This window comes from Myripristis murdjan, chromosome 21, assembly GCF_902150065.1.
Source record: "Myripristis murdjan chromosome 21, fMyrMur1.1, whole genome shotgun sequence".
NCBI classification, from domain to species: domain Eukaryota; kingdom Metazoa; phylum Chordata; class Actinopteri; order Holocentriformes; family Holocentridae; genus Myripristis; species Myripristis murdjan.
Genome location: NC_044000.1, coordinates 11213738 through 11239836, shown reverse-complemented (window position 1 = coordinate 11239836; position 26099 = coordinate 11213738). Strand labels below are relative to the sequence as shown.

The window sequence follows — 26099 nt, the reverse complement described above, 5'->3', positions numbered from 1 at the left end:
CCGACACAACTCACTCATAACTGTGGTTTGTGGATTGTGCAAGCATCAGAGCCCATCTTCGTCGGCGATTCCTTGTCGCTGCACGTCTTCTTCTTAGTAGATGCAGTATGATATTATTTTCCCTGCGCAGTCTTGATTTCCAGTAGAAGTGGATGTTTTCCTCGGTTACAGAACACTGGTGCATTAACCACAGAGAAACACAGAAACAAACTAGCCACACACGCTGAAGATGTTCCATGGTTTTTGTTTTTCCCAGGGTAAGAACGGAAGAGGAAACTTCTTCTTTTGGGGTAATTTCTGACCAATGAGAAAACAGTTGGTTCGTGCATGGCATTTGTTTACAGCTTTGAACCGCTACAGACGGTTGCCCTGTGAACACAAACGCCCCAAACGAAAAACGAAACAACTGAATCGATTTAGCCCCTGAATAGGAACAAAGCAAACGGGCCACAGGTCTGAAAGCACCCTAAAATTAATTTAACTGACTTTAATACCTCTGGAAGTCTTTTTGAATACATCTTGATGTGAACTTTTGGACAGGTCAAAGGAAGGTAATTAATGTATAAACTAAATAAAACTGGTCCAAGTATTGGTCCTGGTGGAACTCCAGTTGTACAGTTTGAAAAAATGAGCACCTGACATTTAGCACACTGTTCCTTTGTACCTATGACCCCACCCATGTTAGGGCCTCAGCAGAGGAAGGTTGCACATCTTGATAAAAGAACATTATCAAGTATCAAAGCCCTTTCTAAAATCAAGGAAAACATGCATTGCTTCATTGTACTTAGCTAATGTACACATGCATGCATACACAGACATACTTCACATAGGCTACCATACACAACATACCTATATGGTTCACTCACAAATACATTTGCCAAGCCACATAAATAGACATGTCATGACACATATACTGTGGGTATGTACATTCTGTAGGTTAGTGAGTAAAAACAGCATTCTGTCATACTTACTTTACATTAGCACATATAAACCTAGTATTTTTCTCACACACACACTCATACTATCTCGCTCACATACAAACACACACTGCATCCACTCTGTATATAGAACACCTAAACCCATAACATGCATTCTGACATTTTACAAGTGGCTTCCTCTTAACTCAAGTGTCCTTTTCATCAGTCATATTCAAATACCCTCTTGACATTTTTCCAACCACTGAAAGTGCTCTAACCCTCCATCGCCCCCGATCCCTCCTCTGCAGCTCCAAAACAAAGTAGCAGAAAACCCATCAAGAGTATCTTTTTTGAATGCACTGACATTTTCCTCTTGTAACCTGTCTGTAGCTGAATTTGCAAGTGAAATCCACCCCCTTCTGCAGAAATGCCATGGGAACAAACACCCGACCCTGCATCCCACCAGGACCTCCTTTTTTCTCTCCATGTCCTGAAGTGAATTCAAGCTAGTTTTGTTAATAATATGATCCTTGATGTGGTCTCCATGATAAATGCATGATTTCCTCCTCTGGCAGGATGTACCCTTTGATGCCCTCCGCTATATGACTGGTGAATGTAACTATGGAGGGCGTGTGACAGATGACTGGGATAGACGGACGCTGCGCACCATCCTCTCAATCTTTTACACCCCAAAGATCATTGATGACTCCGACTACAAGTTTGACCCCAGTGGGCTTTACTATGCACCAGCAGATGGTGATGTAAGAATGCAGTGCCTCAGTTGCAGACCTGTTCTTTGGCTTTATCTGGGATTCCATTGCACCACCATTCTAAGTAATATAAAAAACACATTAAAATAATGCCTACAGTATTCATACTTTGTAAAGTAATGATACTTTGAGCTTTTGACATGTTGTAGAAATGTGATGAAAATCATTTTAACTGATATCAAGGTGAGCTTTTCATTAATCCTAATTTTAGCTTTACAAATGAGTGCCGTAGCCATTATCATGGTGCAGGGGTACCTTTCTTCCTAATTTTTGCTTTCACTGTATATGCATTGTTCATATATCAGGGTTAGGGTTATTAGTCTTTATAACCACCATGACTGTTTTGAACACATATATTATGATATGCTGAAAAAAAATTATGGATGGCATATTCCCTTCCCTGAGTCATGTAGTTAAATTTGATGTTAATTAAGGAAACAAGATAAAAAAGCAAACCAACCTCTGTTTTAATTGTCGGGTAGGCATTAAGAGCCATTCATATTATTTGATCACCATCTATGCAGTAACATGTCTGTTACTTTAATTTCAGCCAGTATAGATTCATTATAACTTGGGCTTCTGTCACACTGGGTCTTGTCACTCATAATGACCGATTACCAGAGATAATATATTGTGAAAGAGACCGACTTAGACAATTTTTTCTCAGTCATGTGCTGGGCTTTAATGGCCTTAATGTAGCGATGACAAACAGCATACATTGTGTCTATGGGTGGTAATTCAGAGGTGACAAGGCAGATTTTTGGTAGATGCTTCCAGTGACAAATAATGAAGTGAGACACAGGTTCATACATTTTTTTAAATATTTCCCCACAATATGATTTTCCTTTAATTAAACAGTGGTGCTTGAAACAATCCTTGCCTTTGGCCCATCAGTTACCCCTTGTATTGCAGCCTTAAAAGTGAAAGACTAACTTAAGAAACTAATTTTGATGTGTATTTTTTAAAGACAAAGTATATTAAATTACTCACACAATTGCTTAGCACTTTCTTTGAGCTACCTTTTAAAAGTCATTAGGAGATAAAATGTGTGTAACAAGGCACAGCGGGCCACCGCCATCACTGCGGTTTGATGTATTTGTGAACACAAGTGCAATCTACGGTACACTCCATTTTATTTGGCATTTTCTCTCCCATTGCTGCACCCCCCTCCAACAACATCTTTTATTCATAAACTCACATTTACAAAGTCATTATTATAAATGTCAGCAATCTAAGGGGTCGACTTGTTTTTCAGTGAACATTATTACTCGGGATGTTTCCTGGTGTTGCGTTAAAGATTATTCCACTACTCCACCCTCTTCACCTCCCTCTGGTTTTGCCTCCCCTTTGCAGTACAACAGCTACATAGAATACACCAAGTTGCTGCCACTCAACCCATCACCGGAGATTTTCGGCATGAACGCCAACGCAGATATCACCAAGGATCAGACTGAGACCCAACTACTGTTCGACAGCATCTTGCTCACACAGGTAAACATCCGGATGGCTGAGTCCGGCACGGTCACTTGGACAGACCAAAGAACACACCAAATTGATTTGCTGTTAGTTGATAACTAATAAATGCACATTTGTACACGTGCACACATATCCACATTTGTATTGACATCCATCTCTCCAAAATCAGACACATAAATAGTAAGGAATATTTGAGGACAAAGCTATTACCAACACATTGTGACATGGAGCCTAGCAGTCATCAAATTCAAAGGTTCCCGCTAAGATTTGGATGCACTTATTTTAATCTCATAACTGTCTTTCTCTATGGCACAGCAGTACTTCACTCATCAGCACTTCAACGTTGGGCCTGCTCCACTGCCATAGTACCAAGCCAAACAATAACAGGAATGTCATCCACAAAGCAGTAACTTCTTAATGGAAATGACCCGGAGATATGTGACCAAAGAACCTGAAATCTTGGTTTCCAAAAAAAAAAAAAAAAAAAAGCACATCCATGGTGAAGAAGCGTTGTGGCCTGGCCAGGGTCCAGCTGAAACAGGAAAAGTTATATCCGCAGTGACTTTCAGTGCTAGGAGACCTGGGATGCCTCCCAAACTAGCGCACCTCCCCTTGGCCAGCGTCCTAGATGCTCAATGGGACATGTCATTAATTTGCTTGGTAGATTTTCAAATGGCATGCATGTACAAACACAAAACAAAAACACACACATGCACACACAAGAGCCTAATACACGCATAGCAGTGAGACACCTGAATTAGCACTTGAATATAAATTTGCACATGCACAAACACACACGGCTTCGTCAATGTCCTCCCGCATCCTTCCTTTAGGTCTCCAACCTTTTTTTTATCAGTATCCTTGCCAGCCTTTAATATTTGATTGCCATCCATTAAATTGTAGCATGCAACATTGATTAAAGAGAAAAAAAGAAAATCTAATTAATATTTCAGTTGTTTGTAGAGACATATCTGAAGGAACAACAAAAAAAGAATTCTGTCATGGTAAGTTGTCTTTCTTTGACACTGCAAAGAGACACAGTGTGACTCACAGTTCTGTGATCCTCGCTCATTAAATCTCAGCTCTGTAAAGTTAGCCCAGGTTAGCTTGCTGAGAATTACATCTTACCATTACCCAGCACCACATGTCTCCTGCTGGAAAAAAAAAGTAAAACAACACATCAAAACCAACTCAAAGATGACAGAAGTGCTGCCTCTCCTGCAAAGAAGGAAGTGGATCTTTATTTATCTATACATTTATTTAAGATACAGTGCAGTGCGTCTCACATAGCAGAAAGTTACAGGAGCCAGAAGCTTAACTTGTCTGAATTTCCAAAAGAACTGAGGTTTAATAAGCTCAGCTGTTGTAGGGGCAGATCCGGGTGTCTTGTGTGGACACATAAACTTGCTGTAACTCTCATTTTCACTCATTCAAACCGCTGAGTCAATCTCTCTCAACTACTAGTCTATGTATGCCATCTCACCACATCAAAAGCATGTTCAAATGGATACAGACCTCGGCTGCTGCAAACAAAAAGAAAAATAACTCCAGAGGCATTGCCCACTTAGACTTCACAAGTTAAAATTAGAGCTCAACAGAGCCTGGCATTGATTCATATACAGTGTTTACCAAGATTAATACTGGCTTCAGTCATGTGTGAACTTTATTAGCATCTAATACAGTCCCATCAGTCTCAATGACCGATAAACACAGAGACACTTCAAGTGGAATGAAACAACTATTTGTCATTCCCCTACTGTAACCCCAATGCCATTAGCCAATGATTATCCATTACCATTGGCTTGTGACTGAGCATCAAGTACATAAATACTGCAAGTTGGTTGGAGGGGGAAAGGAGAAGAAACACACATGAATGAATATCGTAGTCACAGAAGCTGTTGTTAGTTTTTTTCTCGGGCAGAGGAACCGGGGGAAAATGTGCAAAGCTTGCTCATCATCTCATCGTGTTATTTTGTGTGTGTGCAGCGTGCATGTCGGCCTGTGGGAGTTCACGGGAGGTAGAAATTCAGGGCCAATTCATCAGAGTGTTACAGAGGTGGCTGTAGGCTATGCTAAAATCACTCTCCTGGTTGAAGAGGTATGAAAGGTACAATTAAGCAGAAACTGATATGACTGTGGTATTCCATGTCATTTCAAGAAAAGCCTAAAAACATGAACTTGAAATTCCAAATTGATGTGACAAAGATGATTAAAAATAAGCAAAAGTAATTTGATAAAGACAAAATGAAAGATAAATACTGTAAAATTCTTTTTTTTTTCCACAGATAAAATGGCACCATTGGAAAGGAGTCCTAAAAAAGAGAGTGGATAATGTGACAAGTCAGACAGCAAAAGCTAATTTCCAAAAAAAAAAAAGAAAAACCTAAACTGTCAAACCAATCTGCATCCCTCCTTATCCATCCTCCCTTGCTCTTTGTCTCTGATCAGTCCCGTTCTTCAGGCGGAGATGCCAAATTCTCAGATGACATGGTCTTTGATGTGGCTGCTGACATCCTGAGCAAGCTGCCTGCAGACTTTGATTTGGAGGCAGTGATGACACGCTTCCCTACCAGCTACAATCAGAGCATGAACACGGTGCTGGTGCAGGAGATGGGACGCTTCAACAACCTCCTCCGGACCATCCGAGATTCCAGTGTTAACCTTCAGAGGGCCATAAAGGTACAAAGTGGAGTTTGCAGAGAGAACTGTAACGTGAAAGAAGTTGTTATTACATTATTATGTTTCATTTCAGCCGTCAGAGTTGGGAGTAGTTTAGATTCAGGGCTCATTCCCAGTGCTGTTTCCAGGATACTCATTGTTCAGGTACTTATAGCATGATATATGGCCTAATGCACTGTAATTGCCTTAAATTGGTTTGTTTTTGGGTAAACAGTAGACTTAAATAATGAATTATTCATCGATTTTACATTTCTTTAGCTGTGAAAGCAATGTTCCAGCAGTGTAGGCCCACTCCATGCTGAATGATTATAGGGGCAACTCTGAAAATTCAACTAAGCACTCTAAATGGCTTTTGGAGAAGGAAACCAATAATGCACTGGTTTACCAAAATCACTTTCTATTAGTTGGAACAGATTTCCTTTTGAAAATGACTGACAATTTCCAAGTCTTAAAAAGTAATCAGTCATCAGCCAGTGATCATGAAAATCATTTTTGGGGAAAGCCTGGAAATTCACCACCAAAGCAGTAGAAAGAGGGGTTTACATACATCAGCAAAGTGGGGGAAAAAAATCTCCTTCCAGTCAGCTCACCAGTTGTCAAACAAAAGCAAATGATCACACACATAAAAAGTAAACTGTTTCAACAAGTGAATGTTTCTCTCTTTGTTTATCATTTAGTATTCAAAGTCCTTGCCATGTATTCTGCTTTATAATGGCAATGTGAATTGAATGCCTGCATATTGAGATACATCAATCTCTTGGGACTGAAGGGGAAAGAGCACGAAGAGTCAGGTTATTAGGATGAGGCACATCGTCTCGCCTACTGGTATCAAAGGGCCCCTACAGAGTGATAAGAGTGCCCATTATGTGGCTGTCTGTCACCTAAGTGACAAGCTTGGATCTCTCTCTCACTCTCTCACTCAAATCACTTCAGCAGCTGGAACAGAGCCTGAACAACAACACATGTTCAAGTGGTGAAGATGTAAATCATGTGCTGGTGTGGCAGCAGAGCTCAGCTTTGCATTTATCAACTTCACGCTTACTGAAAAACAGGCTCAAAGCACATTTGATTCTTTTTTGTATGCATGAGCACTTGAATCAGTTATGTTTGTGTTTGTGTGTGTGTCAGGGGCTGGCTGTGATGTCTGCAGAGCTGGAGGAAGTAGTCAGCAGCATCCTGAAGGGTCGCATCCCTGGCATGTGGATGAAGAAGTCATACCCCAGCCTCAAACCCCTAGGAAGCTACGTCAACGACTTCCTGGAGCGACTCAACTTTTTACAGGTACAGAAACCTGCCAGACTGCTTGACATCAGACTTTCAGTGAGGTAAATTAAATTCTATCATTTAGAATGGCCAGATTAATTAATCAAAACAAAAGCCTCAAAGTCTAAAACAATAGAGGTAGAAAGGAAGGACCGAGGCTTGGAAGAGAAAGATAAGAAAGAAAGAACTTTAATTGTAGTGAGCTATAAAAGACCTCTTGATTTCATTTTGGCTCATTAACACATAGAAGTACTGAGCTCTTCAGCTATGATCAGAGTTGGGTTGTGAAATGGCCTGCGATCATGTGTCTGCACTGTGGACTGCCTCATCCAGTAATCAGTTCCCAGTCTGCCTCACCCTCTCCACGGGAGAAATTCCCCTCTTATTCATCAGCACCTAGTGGAGTGGAGAGTATGCAGTGTGAGTGTGTGTGTATGTGTGCATCTGTGTGTGTGCACCCTATACACGTATCCACTGGAAATGCCGGTCATCTGATACATACTGGATGACAGGCATGTGTAATAACTTGTAAGTTAACGTTAGGCCGTGTATGTAAATGATCAGCATAGAATAACGTCTTTATGCGCTGGGTTTATTCCGTACCTCCATTCAACAACACAACAACAGTTTACCCCCTGGCGGGCCTCCAGGTACAACCGTTTTCTGGTAGTCACTGTCGTAACACTTCTATCGTAAATCACATATCTATGACATCTCCCCCTATCAGATACTGCTATCATCTGAGTATAGTAACTCACAATGTTTGTGTAAATAACAGCACTTACATATAACCAGAGGTTAATGTTTCACAGTCCCTGTAAACAATTATGTGTTTCATAAGCATAACCATGCATAACAGTGTCATACTTTTCAGAACACAAAACTCTCTTGGTAGACCTGTAAACAAACTTCTGTAACAAAACACAATCCCTGTGCTTGATAAACATGTCAACCAAACAGTTCTCTTCTCTCACACCCCTCATTCATTTTTTTTTTTTTTTTTTTTTTTTTTTTTAAAACTCACAACAGTCCCACAAAAATTTCTGGAATGTCCAATAAACCATGAACCTCAACAGTCCCATATTTTCTGTCTTTGTTTTTTTTTTCTTTAAACGGCCCGTAGCAGGTGGACCAAACCTTCTTTTCAAATGTCCAGCCTCTGGACCGGCCTGACAATCCTGCCAGACCTAGTTCGAGGCAGTCCATCATTGTCCACAGATGGGCTAGGTGGGCCACGTTGAGGACTCACCTCCATGCCCGGTGGGTCGTTGTCAGTGTGTGTGTCGGATTTGGCTGGGGACCCGGGTGCAATGGGCACCGCTTGGAGATGGCGACGGTTTCGCCTGTACTGAGCTCCCTGCTCTGTCTCAATGAGGTAAGATCTTGGTGTGGTGGTCTCACCTGTCACCACTGCTGGTGTGGTCCATGTCCTTTGATTGTCCAGTCGTGTGAGGACACGATCTCCCTGCTGCAGTGGAGGGAGCCGCCTCACTCCATGACGCCTGTTGTAGTATAAGGCCTGTTTACCTTTCTCGGCGGCATCTCTGACTCTGACCTGATGTCGGCTCGGCCACTTTGGTTGCAGGTTCTTGGCAAGGATGGGCAGAGTTGTCCTGATTTTTCTGCCCATCAGAAGTTCAGCCGGACTGACTCCCGTGCTGCTGTGTGGGGAGGACCTGTAGATCATAAGAGCAAGTAGAGGGTCTTTTTGTTTCAGAATCCCTTTTGCTGTTTGGACTGCTCGTTCAGCGTGTCCGTTCCCCTGTGCATTGTGGGGGCTAGAGGTTGTGTGTATGAAGTCCATCTCACAGGCAAAATCTTTGAATAAATCACTGCTAAACTGTGGCCCATTGTCACTGACAACCTCATCTGGAATGCCGTACCGGGCAAATGTAGCTTTTAGTTTCAAGACCACCTGAGTACTAGTTGTGGTTGGCATGTGGAGTATCTCCATGAACCGCGAGTGGTAGTCTGATATAATCAAATAACTTCCCCTCTCATGTTCACACAAATCTACACCAATTTTAGCCCATGGCCTGTCTGGTAGGGTTGTTGGCAATAGAGGCTCTCTATTCTGTGCTCGTCTTTGCTCACGACAGTACGTGCAGTACTCTACTTTGTGTGCGATCTGTGAAGCCATGCCGGGCCACCATACAGAGGTGTTGGCCCTGTCTCTGCACTTATTTAGCCCCTGATGTCCTTCATGTATACGCTCTAGTATATCTGACCTCATTGTCCCTGGTACCACTATCCTACACCCTCGTGTCACCATGCCATCATACACTGACAGTTCATTTCTAACTGGAAAGTACTCCTTTACACTACTGTGTACATGTGCAATGTGGTCAGGCCACCCCCTGTGTATGTACCTGATCACCTCTTGGAGCTGCTCGTCAGCCGCTGTCTCAGTTCTGATCCGGTCCATCTTTTGTGGTGATGCTGGGATGTTGCTCATCACTGCTGCAACATAACACTCTACATCCATGTGACTGTCTCTGTTGTGCTCTGTGTCTTTCTGTGGGCTCCGGGACAGCATGTCTGCCACGACGAGGGTCTTCCCCGGTGCATACTCTGCCTCCAAGTTGAACCTCATCAACCGCATGAGAAGTCTTTGGCAACGGATTGGCACATTGTCAAGATCTCTAGAGTTCATCAGTGGAACGAGGGGTTTGTGATCCGTGATAAGTTTGAACAAAGGCAGGCCATAGAGGTACATTTCAAACCTCTCACATGCCCATACGCTCGCTAGACATTCTTTTTCTATCTGTGCGTACCTTGTTTCAGCATCGGTCAGTCGCCTCGAACAGTACGCCACCGGTCTCCAGTCCTCACCATGGAGCTGCAGCAGGACGCCACCAATTCCATAGCTACTTGCGTCAGCAGAAACGACAGTACTCTTGTTTACATCATAGTACACCAAGGTAGGTGACGTTGTGAGGAGCTCTTTGATACGCTCGAAGGCTGCCTGCTGTGCCGGACCCCACATCCACACAGAGTCAGACTTTAGTAGGTCATACAGCGGCCGGCCCACCGTAGCTAGCTCTGGGATATATTTTCCTAAGTAATTTATCATGCCAAGTGCTCTCTTAAGCTCTGAGACGTTTTCTGGTGCTTCAAGGTCGTTGATTGCAGACACCTTGGCAGGGTCAGGTCGCACACCATCTTTGTTGATCATCTGACCCAGGAAATGCAGCTCCTCCTTTCTGAACATACACTTTTCTTTGTTCAGTTTCAGGCCTGCAGATTCAAGCCGTTCCATGACCTTTTGTAGCCGCTCATCATGCTCAGTCATATCTTTGCCATAGACCACGATGTCGTCCATGTAGACGGCAACTCCTTGTAGCCCTCTCAGCGTCTCCGTCATTTTTCTTTGAAAAATCTCAGGGGCACTGGTGATCCCAAAAGGAAGGCGTTTAAAACAGTACCTTCCATATGGTGTTATGAAGGTGGTCAATCTCTGGCTTTCTTTGTCCAATGGGATCTGCCAGAACCCCGAGGCAGCATCTAACGAAGAGAAAACCGTGGAGCCCTTGAGCTGAGCTGTCATCTCCTCTGACGTCGGCAATATGAACCTCTCTCTCTTGACGGCTTGGTTAAGCCTCTTCAAATCCACACAGATGCGTGCTTTACCCGTCCTCTTTTTCGGGACGGGCACCATCGGGGCGCACCACTCTGTTGGTTCAGTCACAGGTTCAATGATGTCGTTAGCCTCCATACGCTCCAGCTCCTCTTTAACTGCACCAAGGAGGGGTATAGGAACTCGGCGTGCGGTGCTGACTGCATAGGGTTTAGCATTCTCCTCTAGGACTATTTTCACAGGTTCAGTTTTTAGTAGGCCAAACTCCCCCTCACTGGTGCTAACCTCATATACTCGCTTCACCAACCCCATAGCCATGGATGCCGGTCTGCTGAGTAGGTTATTCACATTCACCCCTCTGATGACATAGACTCTGAATGTGTGTGTCTCACCTTTGTAACTGGTCTGATTAATAAACTGCCCCAAACAGTTCAAACCACCCCCTGGGCCACTCAGTAGTTTCTTTGGTTTATGTAGGACTCTCTTTGGCTGTAGTGAGTTGTACACTGTTTCACTTATGATAGTACAATCGGCCCCTGTGTCAATTTTGAAGTCAACTGGAGAACTACCAATGTTCAGTGTAACAGTCCAATCATCATCATTGTAAGGCATGGTATCAACTGAGCCCAGGTAATACTGTCCTTCATCATCATCATGATCATCCTCGCCCCCAGTGACCTCTCTCACCAGCCTGCTTTTACATGCCCTCTCCCAGTGTCCACTTTTCCCACACCTGTTGCATTTAGACCTCCTTGCTGGGCATCTATCCTCTTGGCTGTGTGGTGTTTTGCCGCACCGCCCGCACTGCTTGCGGTCACTGTCGCGGTCACTGCGCCTCTCTCTCTGTGGCCGGCGCCATTTTGAGTTGTCAGCGCTGCGCTGCTGTGCGACCTCCTGTATGGCACAAGCCCGTTCCCCTTGTTGGCCGACTTGAGCCTTTACTTCCTCTGACTGGCGCACCTGTTGTACAGTCGTTTCCAATGTGAGATTCGGCATCAACTGCAGTTTCTGAGATAACTCTTTGTCCAACATGCCGACAACTATTCGGTCTCTGATGTGTTCATCACGGTTGGCCCCAAACTCGCAGTGCTCCGACAGCTCATACAGGGAGCGAATGAACGTTTCCACACGCTCGCCCACACGCTGCACTCTCTGGTTGAAGCAGGCACGTTCATGAATAACGTTGCGTCTCGGGATGAAGTATGCGTCAAATTTTGCTAACACAACATCATATTGTGTCTCATCTTCCCCCTCCGCGTAGGTGAAAGTGCTAAGAATGTTCTCTGCTTCCTTTCCAAGTGCATACACCAGGGCGCTTACTTGAACTGCACCGTCCTCCTTGTCCAATTTGGTAGCCGTCCTGTACCGGGAAAAGCGCTTCTTCCAGTCGGGCCACTCGGCAGGCTTCTCAAAGCAAAAACTCTCCGGTGGCTGAAATTTCGCCATGCTCGACCACTTCTGACACCATGTAATAACTTGTAAGTTAACGTTAGGCCGTGTATGTAAATGATCAGCATAGAATAACGTCTTTATGCGCTGGGTTTATTCCGTACCTCCATTCAACAACACAACAACAGTTTACCCCCTGGCGGGCCTCCAGGTACAACCGTTTTCTGGTAGTCACTGTCGTAACACTTCTATCGTAAATCACATATCTATGACAGCATGCATACATAAACATGGTGGAAAAGTACAGTACATTCCCATACAAAGACAAAGTATTCCACCATTCCTTCCTGCTATCCCAGAGTTGGCATTGCACCAAAAAAAAATCTGAGGATGACCCAGCTGGAGCCCAAGACATTTTTGGCCCTGTCCCAACAGAGCTTAGAGAGTTTAGTTTAGTCTTGTGATGCTACACCTTACTCAAGAGAAAACAGATCATTTGGCAGCTCGGACACATCCCAATATTGCTTTTTTTACTTAAAGTATTGCTTGTCTTTCTTGGATAAATTTGTCCTTCTATGATAGTAATTTCAACCCTAGACCACATGCAGTCACATGAAAAAAAGTGAGGTCAACCCTTTCCAGAACCTGCTGGGCCCAGTGGTATTACTGATTCAATAATAAATGTTTCTCTTCTCTCCCGTGCGATGTCCAGGTTTGGTATGAGGAGGGCACTCCAGCTGTTTTCTGGATGTCAGGATTCTTCTTCACCCAGGCCTTCCTGACTGGCGCGCAGCAGAACTACGCCAGAAAGCACACCATCCCTATCGACTTGCTGGGCTTTGACTTCGAGGTGCTGCATGACAAGAAGTACAAAGAGCCGCCTGAGGATGGTAGGACGCCAGCAGTGGAGAGGGGAGGAAATCGGGCCAGGAAAGGAAGGAAGGAAGGAAGGGTGGTTTTGAGGAGAGGGAGGGAGCGAAGGGTTTCTAGAAGTGTCTAGTGGGTAAGATTCAGAGCAAAAACTGAAACGCATGGAAAGTGAGCAGCAGTCGGTAAAGATGAAACAAAGACATGAAAATAGACCATTCGACTGATAGATTGAGTGACAGAGGCAGAGGTGGAATGCGAGGAGAAAGAAAGATAGAAGGAGCCTCTCTGTCCCTCCTTCAGGCGCAGGCCTCCATCAGCCCCTTGCCGTGCCACTGGCTCCACTATAGGAGCCTCAATCAAAGCCTCACATTCAGCCTCATCTTCAATCAGTCCCCAGCTGGGCTCTCATCACACTGACACACACAGCCCCTGCTACAGATGTGTCGCTTTGTGTGTGTGACACTGACGGCAACTTAAGTCACCTATTGTTTTTTTATTTTTATTTTTTTTTAGTGACAGTGTATTCAGCTTCATTAAGCACATTGATTTTACTGCTGTCTTCTCCATTGTGAACTCGTGTCTTTATTGTGTGAAGTCCACCACAATGCCAGGGGATGAGGGGGGTGACCTGCTGATGTTGCTGCAGTACCTACTGATAGTCTGTAGAGGTCATCTGATGTTACAAATTACTGCCCCTTTAAAGTGAACGTCTGAGAAATAAAGCACGTGTCTCCAACAAGATCACCTTTTAGTTATGTTTCCAAGAAAATCCAATTTTTTTTTTTTTCTGTCAAAAACAGATATTTAGTAACTGATTTCCCTCAGGTTCCATGGATAACAACTAGAAAAAAAGGGATGCAAGATTTGGTTCAAGTAATGGCTGGAATGAGAGAAAACGAGAGTCGATTCACAAAATGGTATAGATTTGATATAAGTTCAGTCATAATGTGTCAACTGTTCAAACTGTAGTCAATTTTTTTTTCTTGATGTAAAGTCTTGCCTCTCCTTACATCATTGGAGATGTAGTAGATGAAATTCATTCATCACTCTGGATACTTTTGTGGTCTATTATTACACATTTTCCTGAGGCTCTGAATCAAACTCTTGCGGATCCACAGAACAGTGTTTGATATGTTTGTGTTTCACACTTCCAGGAGTGTACATTCGTGGGCTCTTCCTTGACGGTGCCCGTTGGGACAGAAACACCAAAGTCCTTGCTGAATCCCACCCTAAAATGCTGCACGACACCATGCCTGTGGTAAGATATGTGACACACAGCCAACACACTGACAGACTGACTTACTTCATTCAACAAATTAAGGATTATTTTCTTTATGGCTCCCCAGTTTTTCACCTCCAATATAGATTTAAAATACTAAATTTCAGAGGCCAGTAACATATTTACAACAATAGACTCAGTTCAGACAGCAGTTTTTCAGATGCAGTCGCTTCAGGAAACATTAGTCATCCCTCCAGTTGTGCTTTGATTTCTTATGTTACACGTCGTTCTCGGCATCAGATTTTTGTACTTAAAAAATGAGCTGACTTGCTGTTATTTCATTTTTTTATCCGACACAAGTGCTGACCTTCTTGCATTCCCAGCTATAAGCAGTTATGCAGACATAGGACCTGTTTTTGAATTGCACTCAAGGCAACATGCAAGTAGTGTGGGTGGGTCTACCTTAGCTCACAGGAACTCAATTGATTTCCCCATCGTTCAAAAAGAGCTCCTTCTTGCACGTGAAAGTGTACAGAAACGTGGAGGTGTTACGCTTCTGTTGCGCTTTGACAGCTCAGTGTGGGCGACATATTACCCCTTAGTGTAAGATCACCTCCCAGCGAATGATGAAATCATTGAAGGCAGCAGGTAACATCGCAGTCAAGTGAGAACAAAATAAAATATATTGTCATATGACATTTCCTTACATAAGCAGCTTTGGTTCGTGGGGACGGGGATGCAGTGAATCTCTGTCTGATTTCCTCTGGGCCTTAAAAAACAAGGGGAGTAATATCTTTCCATGTATCGACATACGAAAACGAGGAAGATTCCATCTTTATTCAGCTTGTAAACCCCTATGAGGCGTCTTTTTTTTTTTTTTTTTTTTTATCAGAGAACAATGCTACGAGCCTCCAAGCAGAGAGGGAATAACCATTCAACCAACAGTGGAATAATAAGAGTCGCTGGTTTTCTACCCAGGAGAATGTTTGCAGCTGCTCGCTCTCTGGACCCGACAAAGAGCAGCAGTTTCAGCACTTTGCACATTACGCCTGTAGGAACGTCGCTCTGCCTTCCCCTTCTCATCCTCATTGTTTTTGTAAGGGGCTTTATTAATTAACACAACTTGATATGTTGTATGAATATTAGACCGAGTAAGAGATAGAAACAGAGCGCCTGCAGCTGATGGCAGAAAACTCAGAGACAAACTAGGACTGATTGCTTTGTGAGTTCTGTTTTTTGTTGTTGCTCTCCCCTGCCCTCACAATGCATTCAGTGGTTATGAATAATGCACAAGACTGACTTTTTTGAATATTCAGACATTTCAGGGCAACTTATTAACAGAATCAGTTTTTGACAAGAGCGGAACTTAATTAAAAATGTGTTTATTATTTGTGTTGGGAAAAACACAACAGAGACTGCTGTGGCTGGCTTTGAAATGCAAATGTTCATAGAGGCGCCTATTATGGAACTGGATGAATATTCTTCTTGCTGCAACTCAATATTTTTTTTTTTTTTTGTAAGAAATGTTTTTTTGAGTGGCCCAGTTTATCCCTTTTGCATAACCAGGGCCTCTTAATAGCCCAAAGGGACTTGTGCTTGTTAATTCTATTGTATTAAAACTTCATGTCCCCCACATTTCTGTTTGTAATTTAAGATTTGGATAACAAATCGAGATTAAAACTACTTCGCTATTTTTCGACTATCATTAGCCCACTATTTTTTCCAGCCTTCATTCCTGACCTTTGAACTAACCATCCCTGATACAGCCTCTCATTTCTGTTCATACCATGATCATACATTTGTCATGTAATTAAGACAGGAAACTTTTTTTTTCACACCATCAACAATATTCCAAATCCTGCTTGCCACTCACATTGTTCAAGCAAAGAAATGTTTGAATCGGAAAGAAACCTTAAATGATGAAGGCTGTGTGCAAAAGTGGACAGCCCATGAGATGTCATGTCATGCCATTTGACCTCTACTCCCTCTCCAACATCCCTGTGGCCTGTCTCTACCTTTCTTGTCAGATGTGGCTGAAGCCAATCAAGCAACAGGACATCCCGCAGAGGATGTGCTATGTGGCGCCTGTCTACAAGACCAGCGAGCGCCGCGGCACCCTGTCCACCACCGGTCACTCCACCAACTACGTCATCGCCATGAAGCTCAACTCCAGCGTGCCCGCCGAGCACTGGATCAGGAGAGGGGTAGCACTGCTCTGCCAACTCAGTTCCTAGTTTCCTTTTGTTTTATACATTTATATGTCTCTGTGTTCCCTGTTACACATTGTTGAAAAAGGTTCATTTAAAAGAATAAGCCATCACACTGTCTCTTTTTCCATTGTGCACAGTTCTTATCAATAAAGCACTGTTCAGAACCAATAACACATGGCACTTTAATGTTGATAGCTTAATATTTACAGTGCTCTCATTCTAGTCCTCTGAGATTCTGAACAACCAGGCATGGATTACAGGTTAGAGGTAAGTAACGGGGCGTTGACCAAAAAATAGACTGGTCAGTAGTTCGGAATCACGTAAAAACTAGCCTGACCTTGGAAACTGTGCATTCAAAAAGGCAGTGAAATGGTAATGCTAGTGTTTTCACCATTTCCACTGTCACTGCAAAAATTCTGAATGACTTGAAAATACTGGTGTAATGCCTGGTCCTCATTGTTTTGTATTTCAAGTGATTGTGGAAGGTCATAAAACATGACTGTGTGCATCTATGCATTGGTGCATAGAGGCATTTTAATATGCAAAGAAACGAGATATTTTTGTCTAACAGTTCACATATATCAGGATCAGGATTTGTACTTGAACTAAATTTAAACTAAACACTTAACTTACTGTGCTATTGGCTGTTTCAGACAAGCAATTACACTGCTTAATTGCTGATTGCATTTTCCTACCATGTTGATAATTCCCATAATGTACGACTAATGAGCTACACCAGCTCTTGTGGCAACCAGGGAGCTGGTGGGTGATTTTGTTTCTCCTGTTTTTCATTCCTTGACACAGTGCGTGCACTGCTTTGAGGAAAAGTTACATCAGTGCAGGTGCATCCATAACTCTGTTGCGCCATTGTGTCAGCATGTTTTCTAAACATACAGTCCACTGAGCTGTGACGAGCTGGTATATGTTTTACTTCACTCCAATCTGGGTCCTCACTTTGGACAGAAAGAGAAAAAAAATCACTACTCTTCCATTTCTTGACTACCACTGCTCTAACTTACAGGAGACGGGGAAGGGGGGGGGGGGGGGGGGGTGAGTGTGTACTGAGTGTTGTTGAAGTTGTTTCACATTTTGTAAGGGAAAAAAACTTTTTTCAAATAACATGGAATCAGTGGACATTACATGATGTATTTGACAAAACAATTTTGGCTGTTAACATCAATTCAGTCTCTGATCAATTGCATTAAGTCAACAGCGACAAACACGTGGGAATCATTCCAAGATTTATTTTCCTTTCTTAATGGGGAGAATGCAACAGGTAAACAGCAAGGATGATGCAATGCATTTCATATCAAGATTTCTATATATTTACAACACGATAAAAATAACCATGGACCTTCATCATTTTTGGAACAGATTTTTCTTTGCCCAATTCACAGTGAAGATATGAGGTATTCTTTGGGGCACGGTGATCCTAAGTGTGACTCTGCCCTTGCCATACACCTTAATTAACAAATTAAATTATGACAACAATCAAGCTGAAAAAGACAATAGTGGCCACTTGTAAGTCTCCATCCATCCATCTGTTTTTTCTATTCCCACTTATTCTTGTTCAGGGTCCTGGGGGCTGGGGCCTATCCCAACATGCACTGAGTGGAGGGCCTTCAAGTGTAGATATGATTAATCTTGTATGACAAGAAAAAATAGATCTCAAAGTCTGTTAATCAAATTTTAAGACAGCTGTTATTCAACACAAACATATTCGCCATCTGAAAAAAAACAATACCTTATGGACAAAATAGTGACACATTTTTATATTTGACTTTGGAATTATGAATATCAGGTCATTATTTTTACCCCAAAATGGATCTATAATGTTTTGGGTTAGCTCTCCATTTGATATTTGACTAGAATAGGGATTTTCAAAATCTCAGACTGTGGGCTCGACAAGCTTAGATGAAGACCCCACCCCCAACCAGATAACCGATATTGAGGCTATTCCACAACTTGGGCTCTGATAACTAATAAAAAAACCTCCATGAGCCTCTTGTTCACCTTCTGGCTCTGAGCCTCCTCTGAAACTGTTTGGCACTGCTGAGAACATCTGTCCCCCAATCCAAAAACCTCTGAACTAGGATGGAATTGGATCCAGATTCACATGGTGTGCATCCATATCAATACAAGTTTACATAATGCTAATGTTTGAAAATAAAGCAGCTGTAAATAGATGGAGAAGACTGATGGATGGTAAGATATGTGCTCCCACTGGAAGTGAAGTCCACATCATTTGTTTACGGCTGAGTAAATACAAAAAAAAAAAAAAAAAAAGTCTTAAAAGTCTTAGCTACTCAAAACCCCAAAGAACGTGTCATGATCTTCACATGCGGTTAATTAAGAAAAGTAACAAGTGTTGTCAACATTTTGATCTTTCTGTACAAATGCATTAAACAGTTTACACTCTACACAATGTCTGTACCATGTCACTCATGCTTCATGCATGATTCAGTCAGATCGAGTACGTTAGTTCAATGTGACCGACAATGACTTACACCCAATTACGACAAAGACGATGGATGTCACACAGTGACAGGATAAATGAAGTCACACATTTTTGTGTGTGCTCCAGCAGCTGAAGCCAGCCTAGCTAGCTTAGCATGTGAGCAGCAAAACAGCCAATGGAATGTCAAGGGTTGGGGTCGGTGACAAGCACCAGCCACTATTAGCACAGAGATCCAGGGGTACATAAGATCCAAACTTCAGCCATGTTTGATACAGTCAGCAGAGTGTGTATAATATACACCCCTGGAAGATGATAAATGCTTTCAAAAATCTAGAAAAAAAAGAATGCCATTGTTTCCTATGGTTTGATAAGGAAGTTTAAATATCCATTACAAGTGCAAAGAATGCCGACATCTGAACACATGCAGCATATTCTGTTCTGATACAAGGGTGTTGATTTTGCTTGGTCTGTCTTGGATTGTCAGAATCAACAAGTAAGTTCTTTGACAAAGGAACTTTAAAAATGTTTTATCAGGAATGATATTTTTTTCAGCTGCACGCTTACTGACACCTCAAAGATCTTCTGTATTAACAGTACATCAGTAATTCTGAATTAGGTATGCATTGGTGTGACAGCACAACTTTGTTATCTCCTAATTCAGTGAAATGGCAACAGCAGGGTGATCTAATTGGACAAAGCACCTTTTAGGGACCGTACCTGACACCCTAAATAATCAAGTAAACTAAATACTTTTCATGAAGTCCAAAAAAAAAAAAAAAAAAATCTCTAAATTCACATTTTGAAGCTGCTGATTCATATAACACAAGATAAAATATAAAGACCTAACAAGGATGCCTCATTTTACCTATCAACAGACTGTCAAACCCTAAAAACCAGCGGTCAGACAACACTGCTAATTAACAACTTTCTAGAACAACTTGACTAGTCTTACATTCTAATTTTTAAAGGCATTGGCAGCAGTTTCTGGACACTATGAGCTATGTAACTCCAATACTTCAAATTATGATCAAATCAGGCAATAAAAAAATGACTTTGAAAAAAAAATTGACAAACCTGCAGTAAATCTAACACTGAGCCATTTACACAATCTCCCATGTCAATGCAGGGAACTACTCCTGTTTTGACACATCAGCGCAGTACCTGTCAAAATGTTTTCAAAGTGACATGAGCCAACAGGTTCATACCAGACTGAGAAACTTGCTGAAACTAGTTGAGGGAGCTCAGTTGTCAGTCTCTTTAAGGACACTGTGACAGTGTGCGGAGTGGTTGTGGTGCTGCTCCAGTGGCCAGGGCTTGGCACAGAGGTGTTTCATGTACAGCATAATGACATCACAAGTTGATGATCGATGGCCAGTGGAACACATCACAGATGTACCAGGCATGGATGATGGGACACAGCACAGGGTTGATAAAAGATGAGTACAAGTAGAAGGTACAACAACAACATACTAACAACAGGCTATGATGAATGAGGGATGAGCTGCTAGGCCTCTCTGCAGGAAAACACACCATGCACCACCTTACTATTGAGCAGCTCTTCTCAGATTAGGAGCTGGTAGCATGTATACTGTCCACTCTGTCTCTAAGACAGATCCTAGGAGGCAACAGTGCACACTCACAGTACGTGAGGATATGATCCTTCCAGCTGGATCCACTCCAACATGTGTTTCTGTTTGGCTTTCCAGAATTTTTAACAGGAGAGTGCTAGAAGAGCTGAGCTGTGGTGGCTACTATGACTGTGGTATACTGAGCCTGGAGTAGAGCAGCTGTTTGCTGGTAGGAGTGCAACCTTCAGAGTCTTCCTTCAGTATGGTTTTCTGATTCACAGAGAGCAGAACGGAACAGAATCGACAGACAAGAGGCGGCAGGAGGAAAATGTAAACATCATTAGCATGATCATGACATATGCATAAGCCACTGGTTCGGTTTGGAATGGTGGCTCAGGGCATGAATGAATTTCACCATGCATGCAAGACTGGACCATCACATTGCAAACAAAGCATGTTAAGGCCAAGAAGCACAATATTGACATGTCTGTCTCTACTCTCCCTTAGTCCCTAACCACGACCCCCCCAAACCCTCCCACCCCCTCCCCGCCCCAGACTAGAAGCCAAAGTCGATAACGATGCGGTCTTCAAAGATGGCGATGAGCAGCATGATGGCAAACCCAGTCAGCATACCCAGGTTCTGAAGGACAAAGTGTCCCAGCTGGCAGCGCTTGTGGTCCTCACTGTCCCCATGAAGCATCTCTGGCAACTAGAAGAGAGAAATACCAGCTAGGATCAGATAAACACTTTCTCAAATTAGCAATGCAGGGCGTACTGCTGAAAAAGTATTCACACGCCAAGGGGGCAGACTGTATCTTGCACTACATGTAGAACAGAGAGAGAGAAAGGTTAAGCACAGGTTCCTGGGCAATACTCACCATATCCACCAGAGCCACATAAAGGAACATGCCCGCCGTGATGGCGAAGATCCAGTTGGTGACGTTGTGTGTGTACTGGCCCACAGCTGTGCCAATCAGCATGCCGACATAAGCCATGAGGGCAGACAGCAGATTGTAGACAATGGCTTGCTTCACAGACATCCCTGCTTTCAACAGCACTGCAAAATCACCTGTCAGCCCAGACAGACAGATTCATTTGAACATGATTACATCAATTCAAATACAAACGTCACTTACAGCACACAAAACTAAATGATCAAGCAAAATTCGGCAAAAGTCAAATAGATGATAGAAAAGACTGTCTTTTCTTCTGCTGAACAAAATATGAGTAAGACAGACTAGAATCTTGACAGGCTGTTCTTTCTAAGAAATATATCTTAAAATCCCTTCAGATGCACTTATGATTACACATGTGCTGTAGCCTCTCTACCCTCTTCAATCATTGCCATTCCAGATGTGGGAAGAGGCCCAAGTCTCAGCGGAAACGCCCTGGATTTGAAGAGAGAGAGATGAATAGAGAGAAGGGGTGGCCTACATTTCCTCCACAGTGTAATGAGCAGCCTCTTTTCCTTGCTAATTACCACAATGAATATATTACCACCCTGCTCACATCCATCAATCAAATCCAGAGAGAAAGGGGAGGAGTGGGGGTAGTTAAGGAGAGAAGTGAGGAGAGAAGCCAGCTTGTATATGCCTCACTCCACTGGCCTTTTTCCCCACTTCAACTTCCTCTGTCATTTCCTGCCTGCTCGGTTCCACTCCGTCACACACTCAGAGACGCCTGCCTCCGCCTCGTCTACTGCAATTAACACACCCATCACTGCCAATTAGCTTCACTATGGGTGGTTAAAGAACCCTCATAATCATCATCTCTGCCTTCCAGCTGTCAGTCGGGGGAGGCTTTTGTGTTTAGGAGGAGCTGAAAGGTGCACTCGTCAAACTGCTGGGTTTGTCTGACACGCGGCCTATGGGGGTTAGGAGACGGTAGCAAAGAACTGGTGCCAACTCAACAGGAAATGGGAAATTACATGTGAAGAAGGAGAATGATCTTGTGAATCTACACAGGCCACTGTGGTTCGAGACAGGATTCGTGTTGCAGTTATCCATCTGGAAAACCTTATTTTTCCAAGGATACACAGTACCAAAATGCAATTAAGTAAAAACAACAAAAAGTTTTGGGGAAAAAAAAAACAAAAAAAAAACGACAAGAATTGTTGGACCACAATGAAAAGTTTTGGTCCTCTCATTATGTACAGTATTGGAACCTCACAGATACAGCCTAGGTAGTGAAAGTCCTGGCACTCCTACACTGCTGAATGAAGCGCCACATCCTTCAAAGAGGTTCCTTGTGATGTTCGCTACACCCAAATACGATTCATCCTGTTTTCTGCCCACAAAATGCTTTTAATAGTGGCCTGTTCCCCATTTTTAACCATGGAGACACCAAGAACAGTGGGGTGCTGTTACAGTCAACACAAGGGGGAGCAGGCAAACAAAAACAGGCAGTTATTCACTGGCCCGCTCGCTCTGGCATATTTGACACTGGTCTATTCATCAGCCACACAAACAAGGCACTGAAACTTCTCCACGACAAGAGACATCATTAGTAATGATCTGGAATGGATGGTCCTGTTTATTTTCCTCATCTCTCTTTTTCACCCCATTCTATCCATCTCTCTAAAGTATTTCCCTCACATGTGCATACATAATTACACAAATGCACATACACAGGACCCAGGTAGTTGGGACAAAAATGTTTGCAGTAGCTAAATCCAACTACTGGACTAGAAATCAACTGGATCCTCACAGAGAACAGACAACAATTCATTCTGCAACATGAATGCATTTGCAGTTGTGTCTTGTGTCTTTGTGTCCCTGTGTATTGAGCGATGAGTGCCAGGCATGTTCCATCATCTCCACTGACTGACACTCTGACAGCCATTTCGCTGCTGTAAGACAAAACCCATTTATCTGGAAAAGGTGCATTTTTCAGCAGTTAAAAATGATTAGTTCTTACTGACTCCCGTGGATTTTTAAACAGGCTTCAAGGGAACAAGGGGGTCATGAAACTCACTTGGTGCGTAAGTGATGAACTTATAGTTCAAGTCAGAAAAAGGTGAGAAGTACCTCAGATTGCAGTAAATGGGTTTGGTTTGACCACAACGATTTGCTCACCACTGATTGTAATATCAACTGAATGTGGGCCATTTAGATGAACTGCACTCTTCTACTTGTTGACTGAGTGTAGTGACTAGGGCGTAATGGGTAACTTCATTGTGTGAAATAAAGGGGGGTTTGCATTTTTAAACTCTCTGTCTCTCTGTGTGCTGCCCACTTACCAAGTTCATGAGGTAATTCATGGCAGAAGACTGCCACTGATGTACTGATGCCTCCTGTGATGTTCGCACTGAAGGCTGCACCTATAAACACACCACTTCAAAAGGTCAAAAAGAAATCCTGATGGCCAAATCTCTCATTTTAGTTAAATTCTCAGTAAAGAAAAAAAAATGGTGTGAACAACTGGCATAGACAAGACAAATTCCTAGACATACATATTTTTAACTGACTCTTGCAGTGAAATGGTTCAAATAAGGCTTACCCCAGCAAAATAGTTTTTTTCAAATCAGCTAACAAGTTTTATGCCATTAATTGTTGAGTTATTTCACCAAACATAGTGATACCATCAAACATATTCTACAGATAACCAAATTAAATTATATAAAATGTAATAATGTTCAGGAAATCTTAGGGTTCCTGTTTGATTTATGTTCAGAGGATGTGAGATGATTCAGGATTTAAAATCTGAACCTCTTACCTATGGCCAGGCCGTCACTGAAATTGTGCATGCCGTCCCCCATGATGACCATCCAGGCAATACTGGCAATGCCAGCATCCTTCATCTCCTGGTCTGAATGGCAGTTTCCACCATGTGAGTGCCCGTGGCCATGCGAGTGCCCATGGCCGTGACTGTGCTTCTTGGCCTTGCGTCCGTTTTCCTTGGCAGGCGACTGCTCGTCATGGTGGGTATCTGTGGGTACCAGCGACACCTTGTTGACAGGAGAGTCGGGTGTCTGGACCTCTGTGAGCTGTGTGTCGTTGTGGCCCTTGTCACAGGAGATGTTGTCAGGACCTGGAAGGACAGGAAAACTTACTAAGACCTGCCAAAAGGACAAGACACTTTCTTGCGTCTGGCAATAATAAATAGTGATAGCAATGATTTTAAAAAATGGTGCAAAGATAACAATTGTAGATTCGAAAGATGATTTATAAGACAGGAAAAAATATTTCTACTACTCTTTTTCAAAATTTTCTCTACTTTGTGCCATTTATTTTTTAAATTTACTTATTTATTTTTCATGAATAGTCACAGTCTCAGAGCATCCTTTGATAAGCAAATGAAGTAACCACAAAAAAAGGAAAATCATTATTTGAACTGGTCTCCAGTCAGTAACGCAGCCTGTGAAGTGGGTTCATGAGATAACATCACGCTGTTCTACGGGGCCAAAAAGTTTGAGGACCACTGCAGTGTTGCACCCACACATAAACCCAGGGTTAACGTTCACTTCAAAGCGGTGCAACACCTCTTACCTTCACTCAGAGTCTTAAGGTGGAGCCACTCAGCGTCCGAGCGCCGGTTTAGCTTGTGATCAGACAACTTCCTGCCAATTTTGCCTTCATCATTCATCTTCTTCATGCTAGACAAACTGCCCTGTGAGGAGGACAGTAAATCATGTAATACTGTATGCATAGCAGTTCATTCAATTAAAAAATTGTCATTCAACTTATGAACTAACTCTAACTGCACACTTTCATGCTGAACAAGTAGTGCTTAAGTGTCTTTCAGGCTTCAAAAACCATAAAATAAGTTTATGATTTGAAAGTTTTCAGTGGCGTTTTTGAGCTGTAGCCTGATTCAGACCTGAGAACCTGAGGTGCCACCCTTAACTGATTGTGTGCACTTGGGTCTGGTTTATCTTACCCCTTGATCTTTGTAATGCTTGAACATGCCAATGCAATGTTCGATGATGAAGAGGAGATAGATGCCAGCCAGCGCCGTCAAGCCCTTCCAAACTCCATCAAAAGCTACTGCCAGATCTTCCTCCTCGCTCGGCCCAACCTGGCTGTGGTCGTGCTGCCCCTGAGACTGTATGTGTGTGTCAGAGGTAGAACAAGAGAGAAAGATGAAACAAGGGTGGGGAGTTACTTGTTTTATTACGGGGAATGTAATGCAATTTTCAAGAGCGACCTGTGGCTCCTGCCAACATAATGAAAGTGTGTAGTGGAAGTGAATAACATGAGCAGTTTGGGTCAAGTAGGGGATAGCTGAATATGACTGTAGGTTACTGTGTGATGGCATATGGGGGCCAGGCTAGATAAGTGAAAGATTTCACTGACAGCTGGTCAGAGGAGCAGACAGTTAGGGAAATATTAATCTATGGGCTGAGATTGATACCATGAGTGTAAGAGACATACAGACAACTAGGGTTAGTGGTCACTTTTAGATGTCACTGTAAAAGTTTTATTCCAAAATGAATTATGTGACACCTGTACATACAAAACGACTGATAGGTGACAGTAAAACTCACTGGAAGCAAAACTCAAAAACTGTCAAATATAGTCACCTGTGTAGTCAATTTAATATTGAGATGTTCATGGATTTTTTTGGTGTAAAAAGCCATACGTGCCGATATGAAGTAAAGAATCTTGTTAATGCTTTACTTTATGGCTCATTCACAGACTGTGACCTCTCAAAGAAACGGGACACAAGAACCAATAGCCTGGAAATGCTTTTTAGGAAACGAGC

General features: G+C 42.8%; 2 protein-coding genes across 5 annotated transcripts in view; one reads left to right on the top strand and one right to left on the bottom strand.

Moving 5' to 3' along the window:
* The window catches only part of dnah7 (dynein, axonemal, heavy chain 7), a 130552-nt gene extending 114158 nt beyond the window's left edge, over positions 1–16394 (top strand). The window contains exons 59-65 of the mRNA XM_030081275.1: positions 1493–1678; positions 3041–3178; positions 5612–5842; positions 6971–7123; positions 12784–12961; positions 14096–14199; positions 16188–16394. Coding sequence (XP_029937135.1) covers positions 1493–1678; positions 3041–3178; positions 5612–5842; positions 6971–7123; positions 12784–12961; positions 14096–14199; positions 16188–16394 — 1197 coding nt within the window. The remainder of the gene's footprint in view (positions 1–1492; positions 1679–3040; positions 3179–5611; positions 5843–6970; positions 7124–12783; positions 12962–14095; positions 14200–16187) is intronic.
* A 1200-nt stretch (positions 16395–17594) lies between these two features.
* The window catches only part of slc39a10 (solute carrier family 39 member 10), a 36536-nt gene continuing 28031 nt past the window's right edge, over positions 17595–26099 (bottom strand). For all 4 annotated transcript variants that reach the window (XM_030080445.1, XM_030080446.1, XM_030080448.1 and 1 more), the window contains 6 exons: positions 25275–25439; positions 24884–25004; positions 24111–24425; positions 23635–23715; positions 21275–21465; positions 17595–21105 (listed from right to left, as the gene is read on the bottom strand). In XM_030080445.1, the coding sequence (XP_029936305.1) occupies positions 20953–21105; positions 21275–21465; positions 23635–23715; positions 24111–24425; positions 24884–25004; positions 25275–25439 (1026 nt within the window). In that variant the 3' untranslated portion in view covers positions 17595–20952. The remainder of the gene's footprint in view (positions 21106–21274; positions 21466–23634; positions 23716–24110; positions 24426–24883; positions 25005–25274; positions 25440–26099) is intronic.